The 23,731-nt window shown below is 35.8% G+C and overlaps 4 protein-coding genes across 4 annotated transcripts; 2 read left to right on the top strand and 2 right to left on the bottom strand.

Annotated features, from left to right (window-relative positions):
- Positions 1-8,288: 8,288 nt before the first annotated feature.
- On the top strand, positions 8,289-9,754 carry LOC116131570. The gene has a single exon (XM_031417222.1). It carries the CDS (start codon positions 8,482-8,484, stop codon positions 9,676-9,678), a length of 1,197 nt encoding a protein of 398 aa, XP_031273082.1. The 5' UTR covers positions 8,289-8,481; the 3' UTR covers positions 9,679-9,754.
- Positions 9,755-10,864: 1,110 nt separating this feature from the next.
- On the bottom strand, positions 10,865-12,023 carry LOC116131550 (F-box protein At1g22220-like). The gene has a single exon (XM_031417201.1). It carries the CDS (start codon positions 11,949-11,951, stop codon positions 10,989-10,991), a length of 963 nt encoding a protein of 320 aa, XP_031273061.1. The 5' UTR covers positions 11,952-12,023; the 3' UTR covers positions 10,865-10,988.
- A 2,058-nt stretch (positions 12,024-14,081) lies between these two features.
- LOC116131513 (NDR1/HIN1-like protein 13) lies at positions 14,082-14,372 on the top strand. The gene has a single exon (XM_031417156.1). The coding sequence runs from the start codon at positions 14,082-14,084 to the stop codon at positions 14,370-14,372; it is 291 nt and encodes a 96-aa protein (XP_031273016.1).
- A 5,632-nt stretch (positions 14,373-20,004) lies between these two features.
- LOC116131529 (probable trehalose-phosphate phosphatase D) lies at positions 20,005-22,310 on the bottom strand. The gene is made up of 11 exons (XM_031417172.1): positions 22,007-22,310; positions 21,770-21,910; positions 21,563-21,634; positions 21,370-21,462; positions 21,211-21,267; positions 21,009-21,110; positions 20,807-20,884; positions 20,603-20,672; positions 20,449-20,519; positions 20,267-20,359; positions 20,005-20,173 (listed from the first exon to the last, which is right to left on the bottom strand). Exons 1-11 carry the CDS (start codon positions 22,253-22,255, stop codon positions 20,114-20,116), a joined length of 1,086 nt encoding a protein of 361 aa, XP_031273032.1. The 5' UTR covers positions 22,256-22,310; the 3' UTR covers positions 20,005-20,113.
- Positions 22,311-23,731: the final 1,421 nt, after the last annotated feature.

Genomic DNA, 23,731 nt, shown 5'->3' with positions numbered 1-23,731 from the left:
CTCTAGGAAAGCAAAAGATTGAAGTTTGAAAATTTTTCTCTCAAGTGGATATGAAGAGTCGCGTAAAGATTGAAAAAGAAAAGTGGGTATTTATAAAAAACACTCGTCGCCGCGGCGAAGAAAGAGCTTCGCCGCGGCGACGTTCTTCATTCAAGAACCCTAAAAAAACCCAAGTTTCGCCACGGCGAAGAAAAATTCTTCGCCGAGGCAAAACCATACAGAGGCAACTCGCCTCGGCGAAGAAGGTTCTTCACCGCAGCGACAATGCCTTCGAAAAATTTCAAAAATTTCATCATACTTTCTTCGCCGCGGCGAAGTCAATTTCTTCACCAGGGCAAAAACTTCCAAGAGCTCCCACGTATTTTCATGCCGCTTCACCGGGGCGAAGTCTGGGACTTTCACACCACATTTTTTTACACAATACTTCGCCGCAGCGAAGAATACTTCTTCACCCCGACGAAGTCTGAAGCATTTTAATTCCTTTCTTTCATTGAAAACTTCACCTGAAACACCCAAAAACACACAAATTAAAAATCATACAAACTCATAATGAGTTCAAACAAATTCAAACAACCAAAATGAAAAACAAATAATTAAAAACACTTGGGTTGCCTCCCAAGAAGCGCTTGTTTATAGTCGGTAAGCTCGACTCTCTCAATTCTTCACATCAGCTCGGACTATCCAAGTACATCACATCCTGGAAATTTCCCTTGTACTGGAGCTTCATTTGCTGAAGATCTTTTTCACACAGAGGCCTTGTTGAGAGTTTCACCACCCATTTCCATCCTTTGGTCATAACTTTGGTAGCTCGACTCTTCTCACCTACCACATTCCGTTTTCTTGGCTTTACTTCACCTTTTTTGATCTTAGAGACCCGTTCCTTATGCGAACTCAAACTCAACTGCGGCTTGTCTCGGAATTTTGTGCAACCCCTTCCGTAATGGTCCTCACTCTCGAACTGATTTGGTTTGATAATGCAGCTCTTAATTTCCACCTTAGGACTATTCAGTTGGAAGGTTTCAATTCTTGATTGATCCACCAACATCGATTTTTAAACACGACTCTTGTTTAGGTGGAGCTCTCATTGATTCAAGGACATTAAATGTTATTTCTTCATCTTGCATCCTCATGATCAACTTCCCTTCTTGAACGTCAATTAAAGCTTTTCCGGTAGCTAGGAATGGTCGTCCCAGGATAAGAGGAATCTTTTTGTCTTCTTCCATATCCAGCACAAAGAAATCCCCAGGAAAAATAAACTTGTCCACCTTAATCAACACTTCCTCCACAATGCCCCTCGGATGCTTTATTGATTGATCTGCAAGTTGCAAGCATATGGTCGTCGGCTTTACTTCACCAATTCCTAATTTCCTGAAAACAAAAAAAGGCATAAGGTTAATGCTAGCTCCTAAGTCATATAAAACTCGATCAAAGGTGATATCTCCTATAGTGTAAGGAATAGTAAAACTCCCTGGATTTTTGAGTTTCGGGGGCAGCTTCTTTTGTAAGATGGCACTGCATTCCTCCGTGAGCATCACCATTTCCTCATCTTCTAACTTCCTCTTGTTTGATAAAATTTCCTTAAGAAACTTCGCGTAGCTCGGCATCTGCTGCAGTGCATCTGCAAAAGGAATGTTAATATGCAGTTTCTTAAAAACATCAAGAAATTTAATAAACTGCTTATCCTGATTTTCTTTTATGAGTCTTTAAGGAAAAGGCACGGGTGGTGTGTGATGTGCCAACTCTGGTGGTATCTCGGGGAATGGCAATTTCTCTTTCCTTTTCTTTTGCCTCTCATCCTGCTTCTGTTCGCCTTTCCTAAGGATGGTTGGTTTCTCTTCAGCAATGATTTCTTCATTAACTTCCTCATCAGATTCTTCATTGTTCCTTGATGGACTTTTCTCTTTCCTTGATTTTTCCACCTCTTCTAAAACTGTCACACTTCTCAACGTAATTGCATTTACTTGCTCACGTGGGTTAGTCACCGTGTTGCTTGGTAGAGACCCTTGTGGTCTATCATTTAGCTTTTCGGCCAATTGGCCCATCTGTACCTACAACATGCAATATGTAGCAAGTATACTACTCGCTCAAGTAATAAAGTGATGAGTGACTATCGTTCCCACGAGAATTGCTAGCTAAACACTAAGTTTCCTACTGTTCTCAAATTGGAGCTGTCGAGTTCTTTTGGATTAATAGGAGCAAATTAAAAATAAAAACTAAAGCTGAAATTACTAACTTAAAAATTTAACTACGAACGCGAGATGAAGAACACGGATAAATTCAATTCAATTAAAATAGGTAGGGTTTTGACTTCATTCGGACTTTATGGGTTAAACCTAAAGAATTAAGCTAAATTCATATTCACATGCATTGATTGTAAATCAAACTCTCTAAAGTGTCAAACATACCTTCTCAGGCTATGTTTTCCTACTCTTCCCTATTAACCTTCCGCACCCAACAAATTGAAAGTTAAAAATTCTAAGATCATTAAGCACAAGAGTCCTAAAATGATTTCATTGGTTCTTGAATCTATCTCTAGCATCCAATACTACAATGGTGATTAGCCAAGAAGTCTAACATGATTCATTTCTCAATCTCATCATGTTCATCACATATAAGCATTAAAACTTAGAGCAAACACACAATCAAAGCATAATCATATAAAAATGAAACAATCAATCACTTAACCCATTAAAATCCGAATTACAATCAAAACCCTAACTCAAAATGGGTTAGTTCATAGTTAAATCAACACTACAAATAAGAAAAACGATAATATTAAAGTTCAGCATAATGAAAATAAGAGAAAAGACAAGAAATCTTCCCAAATAATGAATCCCCTGGTTCAAAATCGAATCTTCACCCTTGTTAATCTCTAAATCGCTCCAAAATCAATCTAAGAAATGTAAAAGCTGCTAACCCTACTTCCTGGATGACCCTTTCCAAAAAGGCTAAGTGTTTCTTTTATACCTCGCCCAAATTCCTAAGAAAAACACGCAAAAGCAAAACTGTGCGGTTTACAAAACTGGAAATTACGACCATCACCGCGGCGAAGAAGAAATCTCGCCGCGGCGAAGAAGAAATCTCGCCGCGGCGAAGAAAGAAGCAGATATGGTGCGTGACTAGCGCACTTCGCCGTGGTGAAGCTTCTTGAAAAGTTCTAAAATTACAAAATTGCCACTATGCTTGCATCTTCGCTTGATTCTTCGATCCTCGGTGCTCTCCCTTAGGAACAAGCCTCATAGTGCTTTATCCTGCTTCAGAACTCTCCCAACTTCTGAGATCCGCTAACTTCTGAGTCCAGAATTTCCAATTTTGTCCTTATTTGCTCAAAAAGTCCATTTTAACCTGAAACACGAAATGTAAAGAATTAAGCAACAATTCAGGTCAAAATGAACTAGAAAGTACCTGAAATCCGACTAAAAAGTCTAATGAAAACAATATAATCCACGGATTATCACCTGTGTTACCGTTAAATTATTATGCGTATGGAATTTTCAATTTAGAATACTGTGTTCGTGGTTTTAAACGTAAAAGAAGTTCTTATTAACAAACACATGTATAGTACTAGAATAGTGAGATTTTGTAATTTGTTTTGGTTCATTGAATGGAAATTATTTTAATTTTAAGGCTTCGTAAAATTTTTAATCATTTTTCTATTGACAACCACATGTTTAGATATAAATAGCTTGGTGCATTTGTTTACTTATTGTGAGTAATATTTTTGAAATATTATTGTAAAGTTGAGTAGGATTATTATTTTGAGAATATGGTTTGAAAAAAAAAAGTGTTTGGTAGAGTATTTAACTGAGTTATTATTACGAAAATATGATTTGATGTTTGATAAAGTATTTAGGATAATATATAAAGTTGAATAAATTGTAGAAAAAATATTTGGTATATTTTTTTATAAAGGATTTATTGATAGAATTCTTTGTTGCTTTTTGTTAAATTAATTTTTATTATTATATAGTAAAAACTTATCAATTAACGTTTTAATATTATTAAATATTTAATTGGTAATTTCGTAATCACTAACTTCAAGACAAATTTGGAACTATTAATTTCAAGTACTAATACATCATTTAAAACCACCACATTAATACATCTCTGACAAAGCCACTGATTGTCAACCCTTAGAATCATTTATACAATTATACTCCATTAACAACTACGACATTGGTCATATGTTGTTCCCATATTTCAATCGTTATGTTATCCCGCACATTCGCTATGTCGTCAATAATACGTTGCTGTGGTTGACTCGATCCCTCCCCATTTCCTTCATTAGCTGCCCTGTTTTGGTCATGCAAATATTCTTCCGCAGTATACTGTTCAAAGATTTCTTCCTACATATTGTACCTTCTAATAAAATTATGAAGTACACAACATGCCAAACAATCCAAGCTTGTTTCTCCAACGGGTAATTATTCATTCCATCAAGAATCCAGAATCTTTTCTTTAGAACACCAAAGGTTCTCTCAACAACATTGCGGAGTGATGCATGCCTGTAGTTAAACAACGCCTGAGGATCATTTTGGTTACGACGACGATCATGTAGATGGTAAGGAACTCGTTTATAAAGGGCAAGGAACCCCCCTCTATTTGCATAACCCACATCAACGAAATAGTATTTACCTGTAATTAACTGAAACATGTCATTTGATATTTTAATCCAAAAAAACGGAGCAAATATTCTATAATACGTAAAGAAGCTAGTTGTACCTTGTGGGGATGTGTGAATCCATAATTAGGATCATCAAGAACCGAATTTAAAACCTTTGAGTCGTGGGCGGATCCTTCACAACCAATGACGACATAAGTGAACATCATCTTGAAGTCACATACAACCATGACATTCTGTGACAATGTTCTTTTATAATTCCGGAAGACATCGGCCAACTCAGTTAAAACTCAAGCATCGACATGTGTGCCATTAATCGCCCCTATACAGTCCTGTGGACAAAAGATAACATTCAATAATATCAACCGACTGTCAACATAAATAACACAACGAACTGAAGCACGTACAAATAATAATAATATAATAAAAGTACCTTAAAGAATGGGTAATATTTTGGGTTTGTCGATATTTCCACTGGAACTTCACTGAAGTCCAGTGCCTTGATAAACTTTGTCTGCAACCCATATATTGCATTGCAAACTTTGCCCACATATATAGAGATTGTCTCGCTCGAATGTTGGAAATCATCCATAATAGTACTGTATGTCTCGTTTTTTCCAATGGTTGTCAAAAATATCATAACCTGTTCTTCAATACTCATATTGTTAAAGTGTCGCAAGCTCCCTTATTGTGCCAAAATGTAACATAAGTATTTAAAACATTGTTTGTCCATGCGACACTTCGCAATATTCTGTCAGGATGGCCATTAAGTACTTCCAACATTTTATTGTGACCAGTTAATGCGGATGTATGTCGTAATCGTCATCCATGTGTTCCGAAGTCTGTTTCTAACGCGACAACTGCACACATTGCAACCACAACATCTACCATAATTTCCCTTTCTTCATCAACATCATTTCCATTACGAGCTGTACACCTAGATGACGCCATCTAAATCTATACATTTGTAAAACATTGATCATCAATTCATATTGTTGTGGTACTTAAGAAAATATAACATTCAATATTTAATTGTACTTCCAATCGCCAACTTATATGAAACATGCTCTAACATTAAAACAATAGTACATTGTATAAGTACATACAATAGCAAACATAATTATGATGAAACTAAATCAAGATGCTATAAAAAAAAACAACCATATAAGGGATAAGTGCCCACTGGTTAGTACAAAATTGTGGGACTACACGTATGACATCCTAATCAATTCAAAAACCTAGTATAAACCCAATTTAACCTATGCTGAACTGGCATTTAATGCCTCCCTAAACCCTAGATTTTCATACAAGTAATCAACAACTTTAATGTAAACATCTGTATGAACTTTCATAGACGTCAAAATGTCCAAACAGGTGGACATGGAAAATGGATCAGATTAACGACTGGTGTTCTCTCCGACCCCTTCATCTTCACTACGATTTCCAGCCCCGAATCCTCTACTCCTTTCGACAAGTACGTCTATCAGTCTGCCAATCACATCCACAAGTTCTTCTCTCTAGTCGAATGTCTTCTTCCTCCTCCTAGGTCTTCCATGACTAGAGATGTTTGATCGCTTTTCTCGTGTTGTTTGATCCAGATCAGGTTCAAACTCACTATCGTCATTCTCAATCGCTCCATGTTCAGATGAATTGTTGTTCGAATCCACTGGCTCGAACATTGATGTGTACGTGAATCTTCCAGTGGTGCTTTGCTTTTAAAAAATGTCCTCATATAACTCCTTATATGGAAGTCCCTTAGAAAGAATTGCGCTGCCTATTTGTTATGCTGGTAACAAAAACAGACATACATTAATATGTGTTTGTCAAGGAAAAAGTCGTAAAACATACGATGTCGTAGATTAATATGAATTAAAAATATGAAAAGTTACCTTGACATATTCTCTCCAAACCTCTACGGAACATGTTGGCATTTGGTTCTGATGATCCCAACAGAAACCCTGTGTTGCATAAGTTTGCGCCAAGCATTATAAGTATTTTTTCAACCAGAAGAACTTAGAAACTAACTGTCCTACGTCGAGTTTCTTCCCAGCCAATGGTTCCAAATCAACCAACATATTCTGGTAATCCGTCGTTTTAATTGCAATACCATGGGCATTTTTCACACGCTCAGACAACAAAATCAGAAATTGGTGGGTCATTTCATCGGACCAGCTCACGTTATAACTCATCTAACAACGATACAATAGAACGACAAACAAAATTGAGACATTGTAATAATAAAGCAAACACATCAATAATCACATACGCAAATTAAACCCTCAAAACTAAATGTAGAGAAACTGTTATCTCATTTGATCTAACACTACTTGAAGGCGTCAATACATGGGAAGATATGGGTAAGGTTGACCAACAGCGTCTACGATGGACTCAAAGTATGTAAAAACGTTGAAACTACCTCTTTTGCCTATAATAGTACTGAATCCTACGAGGTGACACTTTCATTACAAACACATCTCTTCATACGACAACTCCAAACCTGCAAAATAGATGGATATCTTATATTAGTAAGAGTTAATTACAGAATCAACGAAGACAATATGATTTAACAGTCTCAAAAAGCACCGTTTTGAAAGTATTTCCAAATGTTACAAAAAAATGAACGAATTAAATTAATATAATATGTTGTAATTTAAAATAAAAAATAGATGTCCCAACTACAAATTTGGTGTTGCCAGAATTTGTTGGTAAAATAACCGAACCCAATTTTGCAAATTTTGATTGACGAAATTGCCCCTTTCACATTTCTTTACCTCTTAGAAAGGCATTTTAACCTATTCCAAATAATTTTTTTAACTGCAAATTGCCCCTTTCAGATTTTCATTTAATTCACATATTTCATATCATGTTCGTTTTCCCCCTCATCTTCCCTTTTTATTTTTTTTACCTTTTGAAAAACCCAAACCCGTTTGGAACTTTGGTGGCTCTTGGTTGGCAGTGGGTGTGCAGGTGGGTGGCCAACGGTGGGTGAACTTCACTGGGAAATGTGCACCGATGGTAGTAATCGGAAGATGGTGGCCTCGAGTTGAAGGAGGGTGGCCGACGATAGGTGAACTTCACCACAAAAGGTGCGCCGACAGTGTTTAAAAAGGATGGTGGGCTCGAGTTGGATGAGGAAACCGAGATGGTGGCGGATCTCTAGTTCTGGGCACCGGTGGTTGCGCTCTAAACTAGTGGCCTAGGGCTGCCTGCATAATCAGGAGTCAGGAATCAAATTTCTAAAATATGATTTCCTGAATAATGAGCCAAATGCTTATTTAAAAAATCAGATTACAAAAGTTAAAGAGTAATCCTACATTTACACCACTTTTTTACATCATTTTCATTACATCATGATGTGACATATGCCACAACCACACAAAATTTTAATTATTTAAATTTTTTAATATTATAATAGAATTTGTGTGATTGTGGTATATGTCATATTATGATATAATAAAAATGGTATAAAAGAGTGGTGTAAATATAATATTACTCAAAGTTAAATATAATAATGAAACAAACGGTTTAAGCTTTGGTTTAGGTTACTTTCAATTAAACTATGGGCTGGATATGGATCCGAACCCATAGCATATCGGGTTAAGATATGTTAGCATGGAGCCCATTCCCGCCAATGAAAGGAGATCTGAAGAAAGCTCAGAGTCCTAATTTCCAAATTTGAGTGCTTAAACCCTAAACCTATCACTCATCATTACAGGAAGTCAGGAACGTCGTTCGGCTGAGACGACTGCCTGGTTTCCGTCCGAATCTTTCCATTTCAGAATAACAGGCAAGCTTTGTTTCTTTTTACTTTACATTATTGATGTGCTAAACAACTGCTAAAACTTCTTAAAAGTCCTCACATGATGAATCCCTTTATTTGCAAAACCCTAATATCACTTTACTTGAAGAACTCTCTGCACGTCCGAAAACCACCGATTACATACTCAATTTCGCTCCATTTCTTCTCTACTTCTTCGTCTAGGTCAAAATCTAAAATTTCCTTGGCTGATTACTTAATCAATCAGCACAGTTTCTCTCCTGAAGCGGCCTTAAAAGTCTCATATCTCCAAACTCACCTTAAAAATCCTGAAAAGTTGGATTCTATACTGTCATTTCTCAAAGAAAGTGGTTTCTCCGATACCCGTATTGAGATAATCGTTAGAAGAACACCTAAGATCCTCTCTTCCAGTCTTGATCGTACTATTAAGCCCAAGATCAAGATTTTGCAAGACTTGGGTTTGTCATCAACGGATATTGTTGAAATATTAACTGCTGATCCCTGGTTTTTAACGAGAAGTGTGAAGAAGGTAATTCTACCATCAATTTCGGTGTTGAAGAGTGTTTTAGGATCCAATGCTGATTTTGGTAAGATTATAAAGAGAGGTGGGTGGTTTCTGAAATTGGATTTGGAGAAGACTCTGATACCTAATATAGAAATTTTGAAGGGTTGTGGAATTGCCAGTTCGCAGATTGTTAGATTCATACGTAGTTTCCCCAGACTTTTTCTCCATAAGCCTGATGGCATTAGGAATTTTGTGAAAAGAGTTGATGAAATGGGATTTGATAGGAAATCTAGGATGTATCTTCCTGCTATTCGAGTAATAAGTTCGATGAATAAGGAGCTTTGGGAGCGAAAGGTGAATCTTTTCAAGAGATTGGGATACAGTGATGATCATATTCTTTCAATATTCAGGAGCACACCCCAAGTATTTTCAACATCTGAGAAGAAGATTGAAGGGATAACCAAATTGCTGCTTCAAAGAGGGAACGTGGATATTTCACTTATCGCTGACAACCCTGTACTCCTTCTATGCAGCATTGAGCACAGATTAAAACCTCGGCTAGAAGTTTTTGACTTACTGACAAGTAAGAATTTAATTCAGAAGGAAATCAGTTTGGTTACCATTTTTATGACATGTGAAACGAAGTTCATACAGAAATATGTGCTTCCTTATTCTGATGAACTTGGAAAACTAATGTATTTTTGGTTAGAAGACATCAAAACTATGAATTGTAATAAAGATCTAAATTTGATCTTAGGATGTTCTGAGGGCTGATTGATATGTAGGTGTTACTATTTTGCTCCAATGAATCATATCTTTTTATTTATTTGTTGTTTTCTGTGGTGTTAAATTGAGGATAAAGTTTAAATTTTACTTGTTTTTTGTTGATTGAACCTAGTTAGTGCATCAAAGTTAAATAAATTGGGAATTGTTGTCTTAATATTCAATATCTGCACTCACTGCCGCCACCTTTTGTTGTATGTTCAAAACCAAAGAACAATTTGTTGTATATTCTTTCTAGAGTACTTTAAGTCACTGAAACTACATTCAAAGTATTGTGTACTCTGGCTTAAATGTTCCGAATGGAGGAAATTTTTTGCTGAAAGGATGCTTCAAACTATACAGGAAACGAAATTTATCCTTGATGATTTGTACCTCAATTTGAATCTGCTGGTGGCTTTTATTTATTTATTTTTTTTCTTAATTAGTTCATAATTTGACATGTGAAAATTTTGCCAAGCCACTTAGCAATGTTTGTGCCTTCAAGATTCTATTTCTAGATGATAAAAAAATAAAAAATAAAAAAGATTCTAGATGATATGCCCCCAAGTTTGTATTCTATTATCTACCACAGATTTGAGACCCAGTACGGACTTAGATCACCCATAAATTATAAGAAATGTGTTGAAGCAGCTGTAATTTAAAAAGAAAAAATAGAAAATTTCATTTTTGTGGTGTAGAATGTGAAAAACGATCATTTTTGTTCGCTGGAGTTGTGAATTCTGTTGTTTTTCGAGATTTGTTTCTTTCATGTGTTTTCCAGTTTTTTCTCTTCTGCAGCTCTTCCAAGAATCGATTCCACAATTTACTTTCATTAAACGTTTTAGTATGTGTAGAATGGAGGGTCATCTTCTATCATTCTATCTCCAGTATGTCTGCCAAACCCTCATTTTGCCAGATTGTATAGGTGCATTGAATAAACTTTTCAACATTCAAAAATCTTCAAGACAAGTTAATCACCCAGTTAGGATATTGAAACCTTTCATTTCAGATGCAGTAAGTAATCAAGTATGCCCATGGATATCACCGGGCTTTGAATTCTTGGTTATGAAATTCTCTGCTACATGAATTGGATGTTGAATGAAGTTTTCTTAGGCCAATAACTACTACTGTTAAGACGAAGTTGTAGGAATTAACATGTATTCATACAAGTGCTCATAACAGAACTTGGAATTCCTTGTTTCAGAAATTTATGATATTGAACCAAATTATTTACACACAAATTACAATCAAACTGTTGTTACAAATTACGAAAACAAAAGGAAAACCCAACCAAACTAAATCAAACCTCAACTCGTTCAACATCAAAACGAGTTCATTTCTAACATATAACTCCTACTCTTAAGCAATTCTTGCACAGCTTCTCTATATATCCCATCACCAAACGCCCCCAGTGCTAGTTCACCATCATCCACGTCGTCTTTCCCCTCACTAGGCCTAACAACCACCAGGGTGGCACCCTCCACCCAAACCCCAGCCTTCAGCATCAGCTTTGGCTCGTGCCTCATCCGCATTTTCACACTCGGCACCATCGTCCGACTCCTGTCCCACTGCCCTTCGCTAACATGCGCCCCTCCTAACCTACACTCTCTCATCCCTTCCTTATCCATCACCACTGTACCCTCCCCTTCTCTATCAATTAAAACTAAACTCTCCATCTCTTCATGCTGTCTAACCACGTCTTCCAACATAAAGTGTTTGGCGGAAGCCACGATTAACGCGCTTATTGTCCACATCACTCTCGTCTTTAATCCTCCCACAATGTCAATCTCAGCCCCTTCTCCGGGATTTTCGCTAGCTGTTGTTGAAGCCGACTTGAACCCGATAATCACGCAACTCTTTAAACTTCTACCGAACTCAGCTCTCCATTTCACAGATACGCCTTTGTCTAAAGTTAGATCACCGGCGGGTAACTCAATCCGAAGATTCCTCACTCGATCGAACTTTGTTAAAATTTGGGCAGGTGAGTTCTGGACTAGGGTTCGGGTCGGATTGTGGGGTTTGATTGAGGTGGATAGAAGGTCGTTGAGGGACTTAAAGAAGATTTTAAGGAAGGTAACGAGGAGTGAATCGGATTCCGACTCGGGCGAGATGACTCGGTCGACTGTTAACGAGAGGGATTCGGTTTGCGGGACTATTGAGTTGAAACGTTTTGAGACGGCACGGCAACGGATCAGGGACTTGATGTCGGAGACTGAGTTGAAGATGAGAAGGATGAGGGAGTCCGGGAGTTGATCAAAGCCGTCCATTTTTTTACAGTCGATCATTTAGGATTTTGGGTGTTTGTAAACTGGGTAAGCTCTGTGTCTCTGCCTTTTAATGGCAAATAAATTGAGTGAATGAAAGATAAAGGAATGGGTGTTGTGCATTAAAAGATTGTACATTTGACCGTTGACATGAGCAGCATGGGGCCCACACTTAAGAGTGCCGGCTTTGGAATTAATGCAACGGTACTATTTGTTATCAGATTTGAAACTGTAATAACACAAACTCAAGGCCAGCTGTGAGATTAAGTTTTTGTTTTAAAAAATGTTTAATGATTTTAGAGGAAATCTTTTACGAGCGTATTTTATAAGAATGGGAAGGTCGTGTTTAATCATTTATGCAAGTGAGATTATTGAGTTAGGTTTAATAATGTTGTCAAGCCTAATCCATGATAATTGATATTGATAGGTATAAGAGTAAACTCATGCCATTTTTATTTCCATGCATAGAGAGGTCATGGCTCATGAGGGGGAGTACTTTGGAATTCTTTAATGAATTGATTAACTTAAAATTTTAATAGATGCATAAATCCGTTTGTTAAAATATTAGCATCAATGAAAGATATTGTCAAATTCGGCATTCCATATTAGTCACAATATTTAATAGAAACTTAGATATAAGCTATCCATTATAGTATTATACACCTCAGCTTGAGATGGAGACATTTTGAGTTGGCTTTTGAATTTGACTCTATCAACGCATTTGATAACCTAACTCATAATGGCTCTGTCAATTCACTCGTGTTCTCCCCTGTTTGGACGCCCAACCGCATAACATTTCAACAAGTTGTAGCTGTTTTAGTAGACTGTTCTATTCAATGAGATGTCGATTGGACGAAAAATCAAAGGAACAATTTATATGATAAGTGATTTACAACATAAATAAGGTAATATTGGTATTGGCCTGTCTCAAAACGGACAGTAATGCTTTAGCCGGTCTCATGTCTAGCTAAGAACAAGAGTAAACCACTTTTTCCCACCTAAGGTTTGCTTTAATCACGCTTTTCCACCTAAAAAATTTTAAAATATCAATTTATTATCCAAAGTTTATATTCCGTTTACTACCTATAACACCCTTTTTTATTCGGTAGCGAACAGAGAGCAAACTTAGTCAAGATTGTTGAAGCTTTTGAAGAGGGGATGCTAATGAGTCTTTTGGTGATGACAAATTAGATTTTGGTAGTCAACATTGATAAAAATTTGACTTGAGAAAGGCGGTTGCATGTTCTGTAAATTGCTCAATTATTGGCGACTGGCGAGGTCGACGGAAGCAAGGTTTGAGTAGTTTTAGTGAATGACAATTAGGGAAGAGAATGATGGTGGTGTAGGGTTGCAACAATGACGGAATTGGCCAACGATTGACGACAATTAGCCAAGTTGGGGGGAGCGCACTCACTTGCCAATTCTGATAATGTTGCAACCCCACACGATCACCATTTTTTTCCCTAATCATCACTAACCCTCAAACCTTGTTTCCGTCAACCTTACCAATCACTAGCTATCGAGCAATTTGTGAAACGCACAGCCGCCTCTCCCAAGTCAAATTTCAATCACCAAAAGACTCACCAACCTCTCCTCTTTAAAAACCCTAGTAACCTGGACTAAGTTTGCTCTCTTTTCGTCACTGGATCATAAATCCTAAGGGATGTGTATTTTGGGTAATAATAGAATATAAACTTTGGGTAGTAAATTAGTATTTTGAAACTTTTTGGGTGGAAAGGTCAATGAGGCAATCCTTGGGAGGGAAAAAGTTATTTATTCTAAGAACAGTCTGATGATATGGTCGGTTCCATGTCTTAGTCAGACCGCCAACGTAAAGTTGAATGCGACATGACGTCCAAAACCAGAGGCCCATAATAGCACATTGCATTGTTGTTAAGGTTTTTAATTAAAGGTTAATAAATTGACTCCGTAAACTGTATAAACAACTTCCAAAAATAGTTAATGAACTTAAAACTAAATCTTATCTTTTTGTTTTTCACTAGAAAATCAACTGACTTTTGTTCCCACTCCCTCTCTCAGACCCTCCCATTATCATTTTTTTTTTCTTATGCAAAGCAACCTCCATCATCGAATTTCAAAGATACTAACCTCTCCTCTTGTCTTGTCTCTACCACCGCTCCGCATCTTATCATGGCGGAGCGGCTCCCGACTGCCACTGATCCAAATGTGAACCCCAATCAACCATTTCTTCATGACTCCAATGACCCCACCTTGAGTTCCAGCACTTACGTGGTTCAGATTCCAAAAGATCAAGTTTATCGCGTACCACCTCCAGAAAACGCGTTGATCGTTGAACGTCATGATAAAGAGAAGGCAAAATCCTGTTGTTCATGCTGCATTTGTTGTGGTGTGTTCATTGCTATTGTTGTTATTGCTATTGGGGTCATGGCAGCCATTACCATTATTTTTCTTAAAACTTAAGGGCGCGCCTTGTGGATTCTAGTTAATGTATAGAAACCAAGAGTAAGATATTAAGTTAAAAGAGTTGAAATTTCGGAGAAAGAGTGGGGATTTCGCACTAGTAAGGCGGTGTTTGTACATTAATGAGTTTTTCATTTAGGTTTGATCGGTTCAGAAAATTAGTATATATATGAAGGAGGTATACGCCTCTTTGTGTATTGGGGGCGTCAGCCAGTTAGGATGTAATTGAGTTAGATTTTAGACTGGTGGGATTAATTGTTAAATATAATCTGCTAAATGTGCTCGTATTATTTTCCAATCCTGTAAAACTGATCGCTGAGTAAAATTCTAACTGAGGTTTGAATAGACGTAGAAAGTAATTGAATTGGTGTTGGTTTCAGAGAAATTCATCCTTTTGGTTGCGCTTTGTTGTTGTTATTATTATTATTATTTCGTAATCGTTTGAAGCTGATATATAGCATTGTATATGTATATATTAAGGTTATGAATTCATAAAAGGCATGCATTTCTCTAATTTTGTCACTTTTTTTTTTTTGGGTTTACCAGGGCTGACATTTTATTTAATCTTTTTTTTTTTTTTTTTTTTTTTTTTTCCTCAACAGTTTCATTCTTTTCCGTAGATATTTTACATCAATACGTGTTGAATTAGGACCCGATGAAACAACTTCTATGTTTAATTTTAGTTTTGGTTTTGGTTAGTTTAAGAATTAATCTACATATAACGAAAGGCACATATTTTACTTTTCTTTGCCTAAACTCATGCATTACATGTGTGAAGTCGAGAAATACTTACACAGGGAAGTCCCACCACCTCACTATACTAACGTGATGACTGATGAGACTATCCAATTAAATAAATGCACTTATTATTAATTTTCAAAACTACCTTTCATGGTGGTGGTTATTGATGTATGACAATAAATAGTTATTTTTTAATCATGGTGATGATGGAATGAAAGAAAATTTTTTTTTTTTTTTGAATATGTGATAATTATACATGTTGTCAGAGTTTGAGACGGCAAGAGTGGCAGAACTGAAGCCTGAGTATGCTAGAGAGAGAAGAGAAGAAAAGAGAAATGGTATTATATATTTTATGTATGTCTAAGCATTGTACAACCTCCAATTTATACAAGAGTGTGGAAATAATAAAGGAAATACAGTTAATTGTAATTACATAAAATTAGGGAGGAATTTAGGGAAATGTAATTGCTGAAATCATGTAATGAGACTGCTGGAATCGTGTAGCTGAAATTAAGTCATAATCTCAGCATTTGATAATTCATCACGTGTCATTATGTCTTTAAATGGTCTTATCACCTCAATAAAATGAGGTGACGAGACTATCTTATATATATAAATTTTTCTCCTGTGAAGTCTATTTCTACGGGACGAACACTTATCTCCTTATTTGTTTTTCGCTTGATTAAATATTCAAGCAATATTTTACTATTAATATTATATGATAATAAAAATAAAAGAGTTAAAATAGATAATAATGATAAATTATTATAATAAATCAATAGGATAAGATTTTAAGACTTGTAGTTTTAACTTAAATTCTTGTTATAATTGCATCAAAACATCATCTAATTTTAATGATTTTAATTACAAGTGGAAAAAATAAAAAAAAACACATTTAATGTTAACTAAATATCATAGGATTAATTATTCTAGAGTCAAGTAAATTCATATAAGAAAATGATGAATTCTCCCACAAAATTCCGTAAATGAGACTGGAAATTAAAATGTTTCATAGATTATGAAAGTATTTTAAGAAGAGATATGTGAACGTTTATGTATGAGACCATTTCTTAATCAATTGCTTCATTTAATGCCTCATTCACTTGTGAAAATGCTAGTCATTATTTGATTGAACTTGGCCACAGCTGGCAAGGTGGAAAGCCACCCTACCTACAGCCAGCTGATTTGTAACAAGACCAAGCTGATTTGAGTTTCCTATTTTAGCAGTCTAAATGGGCCTGGCTTACGTGGAGTCCATTATTTTTTTGGAGATGAGGCAATCAGGCAAAACTCCTGAAGTACATTATGGGCTGGCTCATGAATCTGTGTCCCAAATCCACATAGTATATCAATCGTTTTTTGTCCGTTTATGAACTAGCTACCTGATTGTAAATCCACAGGAAAACAAAATGATAATGGAAGAAACAAGGATTTGATCTTCCATAACCATAAAGCCAGAGTGGCATGTTACTTGGGCAGTTAATATAAGAATGTCGTGTCGTTTCCGATGGTGACGGAGAGCAACTTGTCATCTTGGCGCATCTTGGTTTAATGAAAAAGACAGAGATAGCCAAAATTACTTTTACTAAAATCCAATCAAATGTAAGTTTAGTGCAAGAAAACAACATTGAGGGGGACACAGTTTTAGATTAAACTGTAAGTCACAAGTAAAAAAAAATGAAAACAGATGTACTTTGAAGTAAAAGATTTGTTTCGAAAAATAATTAAATGATAATGCATTGGGATTCAGTAATGGCTGAACTCTGAAGCTGAACATGAGTCCCATACTCTATTACTTCACCAACAGATTACACATGGCAACAGTGGTAATAAGTAGAGTTAAAATAAAATAAAAGAGAGGGAACCTTTGCAGAGTCAATCTCAATATAAATAAAAGAAATGAGGAGTGACAACACAGGGATCCCTGGTCCTGCCTTGTTAGTTTGACAGGTAGAAAATATTCTGTGCGAAGCTGATTAGGATTAATCGCCATTAGCAATATTTAAAAGGATTAAAAGCATAACATTATTAATATTATATAAATGGTGAGACTGCTGGGGGGAAATATTGGAGGTTCAATTGGTTACTGTAGTCATCTGTGTCAGAGTTATCCTCCAATAATGATGCGGGTGCGTACGAACGAAGCAACAAATCCATATTTTTATTGAGAAAAACAAAACAACTTATAAATTTGCTCCCTGTAACAAGGTCACCACCTTGATCACATGGGAATCAATTATCCAATTGTTAAGAACAGGCACAGCCCAACATTGACCAAACTTTGGTACGAAATTATGATTATTTCTGTGAAAATGAACCACTCTGCCGCGCAGCGCTCGACCCTCTATGCCGGGACCATTAACCTGAAGATTAGAGCGACACGTTTACAAGAAACCATTATTGATGAGTATCTCCGTGGCAAAAACATGCTGCAGCCTGCAAAGAGCATCTCTAGAGAGCAAAAACGTATGGAAACTAGATCGATATATGTTCAAATATTAATTAATGATTTATATTAATTAATATGAGCGTGCATTGGTCTCAAAGTACTGTTACAGATCATGGGTTGAAGCTGTAAACACAGAGTGCAAAGATATAATAATGGTGGAGCAGCAAGATCATTTTCATAATCTCAAGCATATTGGGAGCAGGAGGGTTGAACTAAAAAACTAATTGTAAATTGCTTTGGAGAACCTGCTTCATAGAAGATCTAACAAGGTTAATATTTGATGAATGTATGGTTAGTGAATAAAAGCTGTTTAATTAATAATAAAAAAAAAAAAGGTAGTGTGATCCCTTAGTGAGGTATAGTTGGTTGTTATGGGGAAGTGATTCCCTTTTCCTCTAATAATTAGGGGTTTCTAGTAGTTAAATAAATAGAGGTTAAGGCAACAATGATGGGTTGAATCTAGTGGCATATTTCTTTACACGTATGAAAGGAGGAGATCAGGGTGTTTCATGGCTTGGAAGCATGTTGGGTGTCCCCAGTAGAAAAAATCCATGTGTCTTCTTCAAATCAAGCACTTTAAGTGGATTCCAACTCCTCTTCAACCATGGGAACCCCTTCACCTGGTAGTGGGTTTCCCTTTCACCACCTAACTCTCTGAAAATAACCATTAATTTATGTTTTTTTCATCCGTTTAGATACAACTTTTAGATTCGTTTAATCTTTTGAGGTGGGCTCTCTAAAATCTAAGTGCCCAATGGTTTAGGTCTATATTTCTGTTTGGAAGCAATGGCTTTGGTGTCAATATCCTTTTCAACTTTTAACACTACTTCCCTTGTCTCTCTTTAAAGCTTCCCTCTATGTATCACTAATTAATACTCCTCCTCTCTCTTTCTTTATATATAACCATAACCTCTCTACTTTTAGCTGTCTTAATTTCATATAAATATTTGATTTAAAAAACTGTGAAATCATGTTCCTATTCATATGACCATTGTCCTGTCCTATCCAAGGCTGCCTAATCTCTCCCTTAATCACTCTGCCAATAAAGTTTGATTTAACTATAGTTTCTTTATTTATTCTCTGAGAAAAAGCCGCAGAAGCATCTATAAACATGTGTTCTGAAGTGGGTCATGAATGGTGCAACTGGTTAGGGGAGTTTGCACTTCATAATCAGATTCATAACACGTTAATCTGTTATAAACAGTTGTTTTCAGAGAGAATTAGGCGATTTCCATGATATGCTTTTCTTATTTATGAAAATATTGATAAGTTTTTTTTATTTGCCATGCAAATCTAATGCTAGCTGCATCTTTTATTGTTCATAACTTACACTAAATTAAATAAAAAAAAAAAGCTCCACAAGATAGATATACGAGTAAAGAATTGGATGTTTCCTTTAGTTACTTTTATTACTGTTGTATCTCAGTGTCACATTCATGGTTGAAGAGTGTAAGCATCAAACGTCATCAACTTTCTTATTATGAACAAGCACACTCTCAAACCTTAATACCCAAGCTTACTTAGTTTTTATTAGATATAATTGATGTATTCTGCACGAGAGTGTCAACTGAATCGTGTCCGTTGAACCATGTCCACAAACTCATACGGTTTGATACAAATATTTCGCTAATAACTTGATAAATATTTGTTTTATGTTTTCTCGAAACAAAATATGCATAACATAATATCACGTTATTGTCAAGCTTTAATTTTTAGACCTATCAAATCAATAGCGAAAGACTAATATGATATTTGTAATTTGTGGAGTCAAATATGAACTTAGAAATATACATAATAGCATTTAATAATGTCCCATAAGAGCCACGCTGTCTGACTTTCTTGGCATCTGTACGACGCTCTCCATTAAAAAATATATGTGGTGACTGGCATGGACGAAGCCGAGTTCAAAGATTCACACTCACAATTTCATTACCGGACGAGAACCTGAGGGGGGCTTGGAACGGTCCTTTTCCCTACTATTCTATTCAATAACTTCTAAAATATTAAAGTATGTAATATGTATTGGTCCCTAGCCGAAGAAGAAAGTTCTTGAGTTCTTTAGCTAGACTCTGCGTGGGCTTAATCGGGTAAGCCAACTATATACTAGTTTTATGATATTCTTTCACGTCTCGGCTCTTTTATTAAGCATTTTATATTGGTGATTATTTTTTACGTCTCCGTTGTTTTTATTTAGGCCAGATAATAGAATATTTACATCTGAAACGGCTTGCTTTGCTGCAGAAAGATTAATTCAAAACAAATGAAGGTGGTGAAGCTGGTACACAAACGCTATCATATCAATTCATGATTTTGAAATCTCTCGCCCACTCGTTATCTTCTCCTTCTAAATTTCTCTCTTTCTTTTTTTTTTTTTTTTTTTTGGTAAATTTTTTCAGAAAAAAAAAAAGAAAAAGAATGGACATGTTGTAAGGAGGAAGAGCAGAGAGGAGGAAGCCATTAAAAATTTCTGAACAAGAAAGACACATCAATCCACCATTAACCAACTTCGGTAGGTGGGATCAATTTCTTAATCTCTATGTTTACAAGCATATTATTGTTGCCGTAGAGACGAGCGTTTCCAATCTACCAAACGCCGCAAAAACTCATTGACCTGTAAAATCAATAGTAAAATATTAGCCTAACTTGCATCATACAATTTTTAACCGAAATTAAAAATGGGGTGGCAATGAAAAATATTCTATACCTCGGATGGTTCTTGGAGAGAATAGGAAGCATTTGTATCCTTGGGAACTTTAGAAACAAGGATCCCCAACCCCTGTTCTCTATTGCGCAAAACCTAATCCCCATACAATAATACGTTAGGATAAATAAAAATTAAAGGATATTTAATTAAAAAGAAGGATGTAATTAAAGAGCATTTGGTACCTTGAACGCATCCTCATCGGTTCGATCATCGCCAATATAGACTGGTACAACATCTTTAGAATTAGCATATCCTGAAGAACACCAAGAATATTACGTACACCCCAATAAAATAAGACCATTTACATATGAATTAAAGTAAGTAAAATATACTCACCTAGTGCCTCTAGCAAGAATTCAAGTGCTCTGCCTTTGTCCCATTTTATTGTTGGGCGGATCTCTAACACCTGTTGGAACCAGTTAACAGTAAGTCAGATTAATTAACATATAATTTCTGTAACAAATCTAGTAGTGTGTACTATTTTTATTTTTATTTTTTTCAAGTGAAACATCATGATCAATAAAGAAATTAATAACATACCTTTCTTCCTTGAGTTAGTTTCAGCTTTGGATACTCATTAAGAACTAATCTAACTTCCTCGGCTAATGTACCCCAACTCTGTCAAACAAACAAAACAAAATATTAGCTTCTAAAATATATGGAAGTTTATAAAAGTTTTTTCTTTTTTTTTTTTTTTGTTTAAAGAAAAACTGGTTAGCGGATATGTGGGTTTGATTTGTACCTTTTCATCAACACAGCGAAAGTGTACGGAGAGACAAAACTTGTTGTTTTCAACCTTAGCCCCTGGAATTGATTTTGTTTTCTCTAACAGGGCTTTGTAAACCTGAATGTGGAAAAAGAAGATACAGAATTAGATAAACCTTCCATGCACGCATACTTCTCTCTCTTTCCTTTTTTCTACAAATTGGTGGAACAAAACAGACCTCATCAATCATGGGTAGGAATTCACTGGCGGGTTGAAATAGAACTCCTTGGTTACCCTGAGAGTTCAGAAATAAGAAACAAAAACATTCTAAATACAGAACAAAAAACGCAAAATTACAAAAAGTCATGCACAAGTTTAGTTTTGATCATTTACTCACCTTCTTGTATTTACGACTTTTGGATGGACCTTCGATGTCCATGCCATGGCTTGCTGCGTAGTAAAGCCCGGCTAATTTTACAAAGCTAAAAACCTGCATATTTTGTGGTATTGAAACATTAGATTAACTTAAGACAATCGAAAATCAGGAGTGAAAAATTCAATGACTACTTGTGAATTGTGAAAAAATGTACCTTATCTCTGCATCTCCCTGTCACTATAGCTGTGGGAAAATATCTGGCGACGTCCCTGACAGCTTCTCGCATCTGTATTTTAAATACCACTTACTAATTAGAATTGACAGAATAAATACCGCTGATCAAATGAAACTATGAAAATAGCATAGAGAGAGAGAGTGAGACGTGCACGCTAATGAAGAGAACAGAGAAAACAGAACAAACCTCGTTGGTCATGAAAGCTCGATCCGGGTCTTCAACAATAGGCGCCAGAGTACCGTCATAATCAAGAAACATGACTATTTTCTTCCCTTTTGAAGCATTCACAATCTCCTCAAACTTGTCTAAAGCTGATGGATGATGAGCCTATTTCGAAGAACAAACAACAAAGATCAGCAATGTTCGAGAAATCAACTAATACATAAAATAAAAAGTACTAGCTAGAGTGTTATAGGTACGTACAATCCAAGAACTTTGCTCTTCAGTTTCTGATAGAGAAGCCGTGGATTTGACACGAGTAGGAGAAGAGTCTCTCATGGAGTCAACCCAAGCATGGACTTTGGGCCCTCCTTCATTATCAAGTTTTTTCAAGACTTTCTTTCGAGATATGGTGATGTGCTTTGAAAAAAGAGAAGAGTTGGACAAGGTGACTGTAATCTTGACACCAATAGTTGGTTTGGATTCAGAAACCATCACATTTTGGTTAGTCATTGTGTGGGGGGAAGAAAACAGAAAACAGAGAAGAGAGAAGAAGAAGAAGATGATGAAGAAGGTGTTTGATGGTGGTGGTGGCAAAACGTGTAGTGAGTATTAAGAGAAGAGAGGGGAAGAGGGGGTTAATAAACACTTGAAAAAGTTGAAAATCACACGCGCACTAAACACAAAGTTAACGAGTGACAACTTGGGGAGATGTCTATTCAATTTATAAAACTTTGTTTCACGGCACTAACGGACGAAACAACCACCCGTTTTCTGGGCTACCTGTACTTTTCGAGCACATACTATATTTTTCTAAATGGTCCCTGTTTGTGATCCCACTGACCCACTCCCCCCTCTCCTCCCAATATTATACTATTTTTCTAACTTCCTTTGAATATATATATATATTTTTTTTAAACCAACAACTTCTTTTTTTAATCTAATTTATTCATATTATTATTATTTGATTTCAAACTTATTGACTTTATTACTAGTTTAAAATTTACCTCATTGGACAATGATTCTCTTTCACAAATCTTACCAAGAAGATAATCAAAATTGTTACCATTCCATCAGATCTGCATGGTCCAATTAAAGTAAAATGCTTCCCATAATTTGATAATATTTTATATCCTGGGATTAAAAAAAAAAAAAAAAATGCAGACATGGACATGTATGATTATGAGAAGGAGAATCAGGGAAGGACCCCTCTCCAGTCTCCACCACTATCCTATATAAAGCACTAATAGAGTTGATAAAACGGTGAAGGACCACTCTCAATAATTTTGATTGTTACTTAGTTTTGACTAAATAATATTATTGCCCAAGTGGTAAAAAAAAAAAAAAAAAACAAGTTTATTCCAACTTGTCATTTCTTTTTATTATTTACTCCTCATGAATCATGCATGCAATTAAATTCTATTTTACCATTCATCATTATCCACATCTAGGCCAATTAAGTTTAACACACAGGAAAAGTGTGATTTTGTCTAGGGCAGTGTAACTATATAGTAAACTTATTTATGTGATTAATTAAGATAATTAAAATCTAGTTGCAATACATCAATTATGGTCGTATCTTAGTATAACCTTAACTCCGTTAAAAATGTCCTTGATATAGTCAACGAGGATCGTGTTATATTTAATAAATAGGAATGGTTTCAGTGACCATATTGATATAGCTTTCTTTCCTTTTAAGTTACAATGAAAACAACAAAAACGTACAAGAAAACAAAAAAATTAAAATGGAGTCAAAGACTTTTTCATCAAACACTTTTGTGGGGAATTTGATTATTGTGTGATTGTTCAACGCATGATTAAATAAGAAAGTTTAATAGTAGCATAGCTGCAGGGCAAATTAAACAGGAGAAGGAAGGTTTAATTGGATCACACCGCCCCTTGTAAAGGTTCGTGAAACAAGCAGCTCCAAACCTAACCTCTTGTAGTTTCAAATCAAAACCAGCAGCTTCTTTTGTCTCGCAATTTTGA

The sequence above is a fragment of the Pistacia vera genome, unplaced genomic scaffold, assembly GCF_008641045.1.
Source record: "Pistacia vera cultivar Batoury unplaced genomic scaffold, PisVer_v2 Contig234, whole genome shotgun sequence".
Taxonomy (NCBI): domain Eukaryota; kingdom Viridiplantae; phylum Streptophyta; class Magnoliopsida; order Sapindales; family Anacardiaceae; genus Pistacia; species Pistacia vera.
Note: the sequence above shows the minus strand (reverse complement) of the source record. Positions and strands in the feature narration are given on the sequence as shown.

Bases quoted from the DNA above. Each gene is read 5' to 3' on its own strand.
- LOC116131513 (XM_031417156.1), top strand. From the start codon at position 14,082: ATGGCGGAGCGGCTCCCGACTGCCACTGATCCAAATGTGAACCCCAAT.
- LOC116131529 (XM_031417172.1), bottom strand. From the start codon at position 22,255: ATGACTAACCAAAATGTGATGGTTTCTGAATCCAAACCAACTATTGGT. The intron at 21,268-21,369 runs GTGAGTAAATGA...CTGAACTCTCAG, and splicing joins AAAGTCGTAAATACAAGAAG to GGTAACCAAGGAGTTCTATT. The intron at 21,111-21,210 runs GTCTGTTTTGTT...TTCCACATTCAG, and splicing joins TCCTACCCATGATTGATGAG to GTTTACAAAGCCCTGTTAGA.
- LOC116131570 (XM_031417222.1), top strand. From the start codon at position 8,482: ATGATGAATCCCTTTATTTGCAAAACCCTAATATCACTTTACTTGAAG.
- LOC116131550 (XM_031417201.1), bottom strand. From the start codon at position 11,951: ATGATCGACTGTAAAAAAATGGACGGCTTTGATCAACTCCCGGACTCC.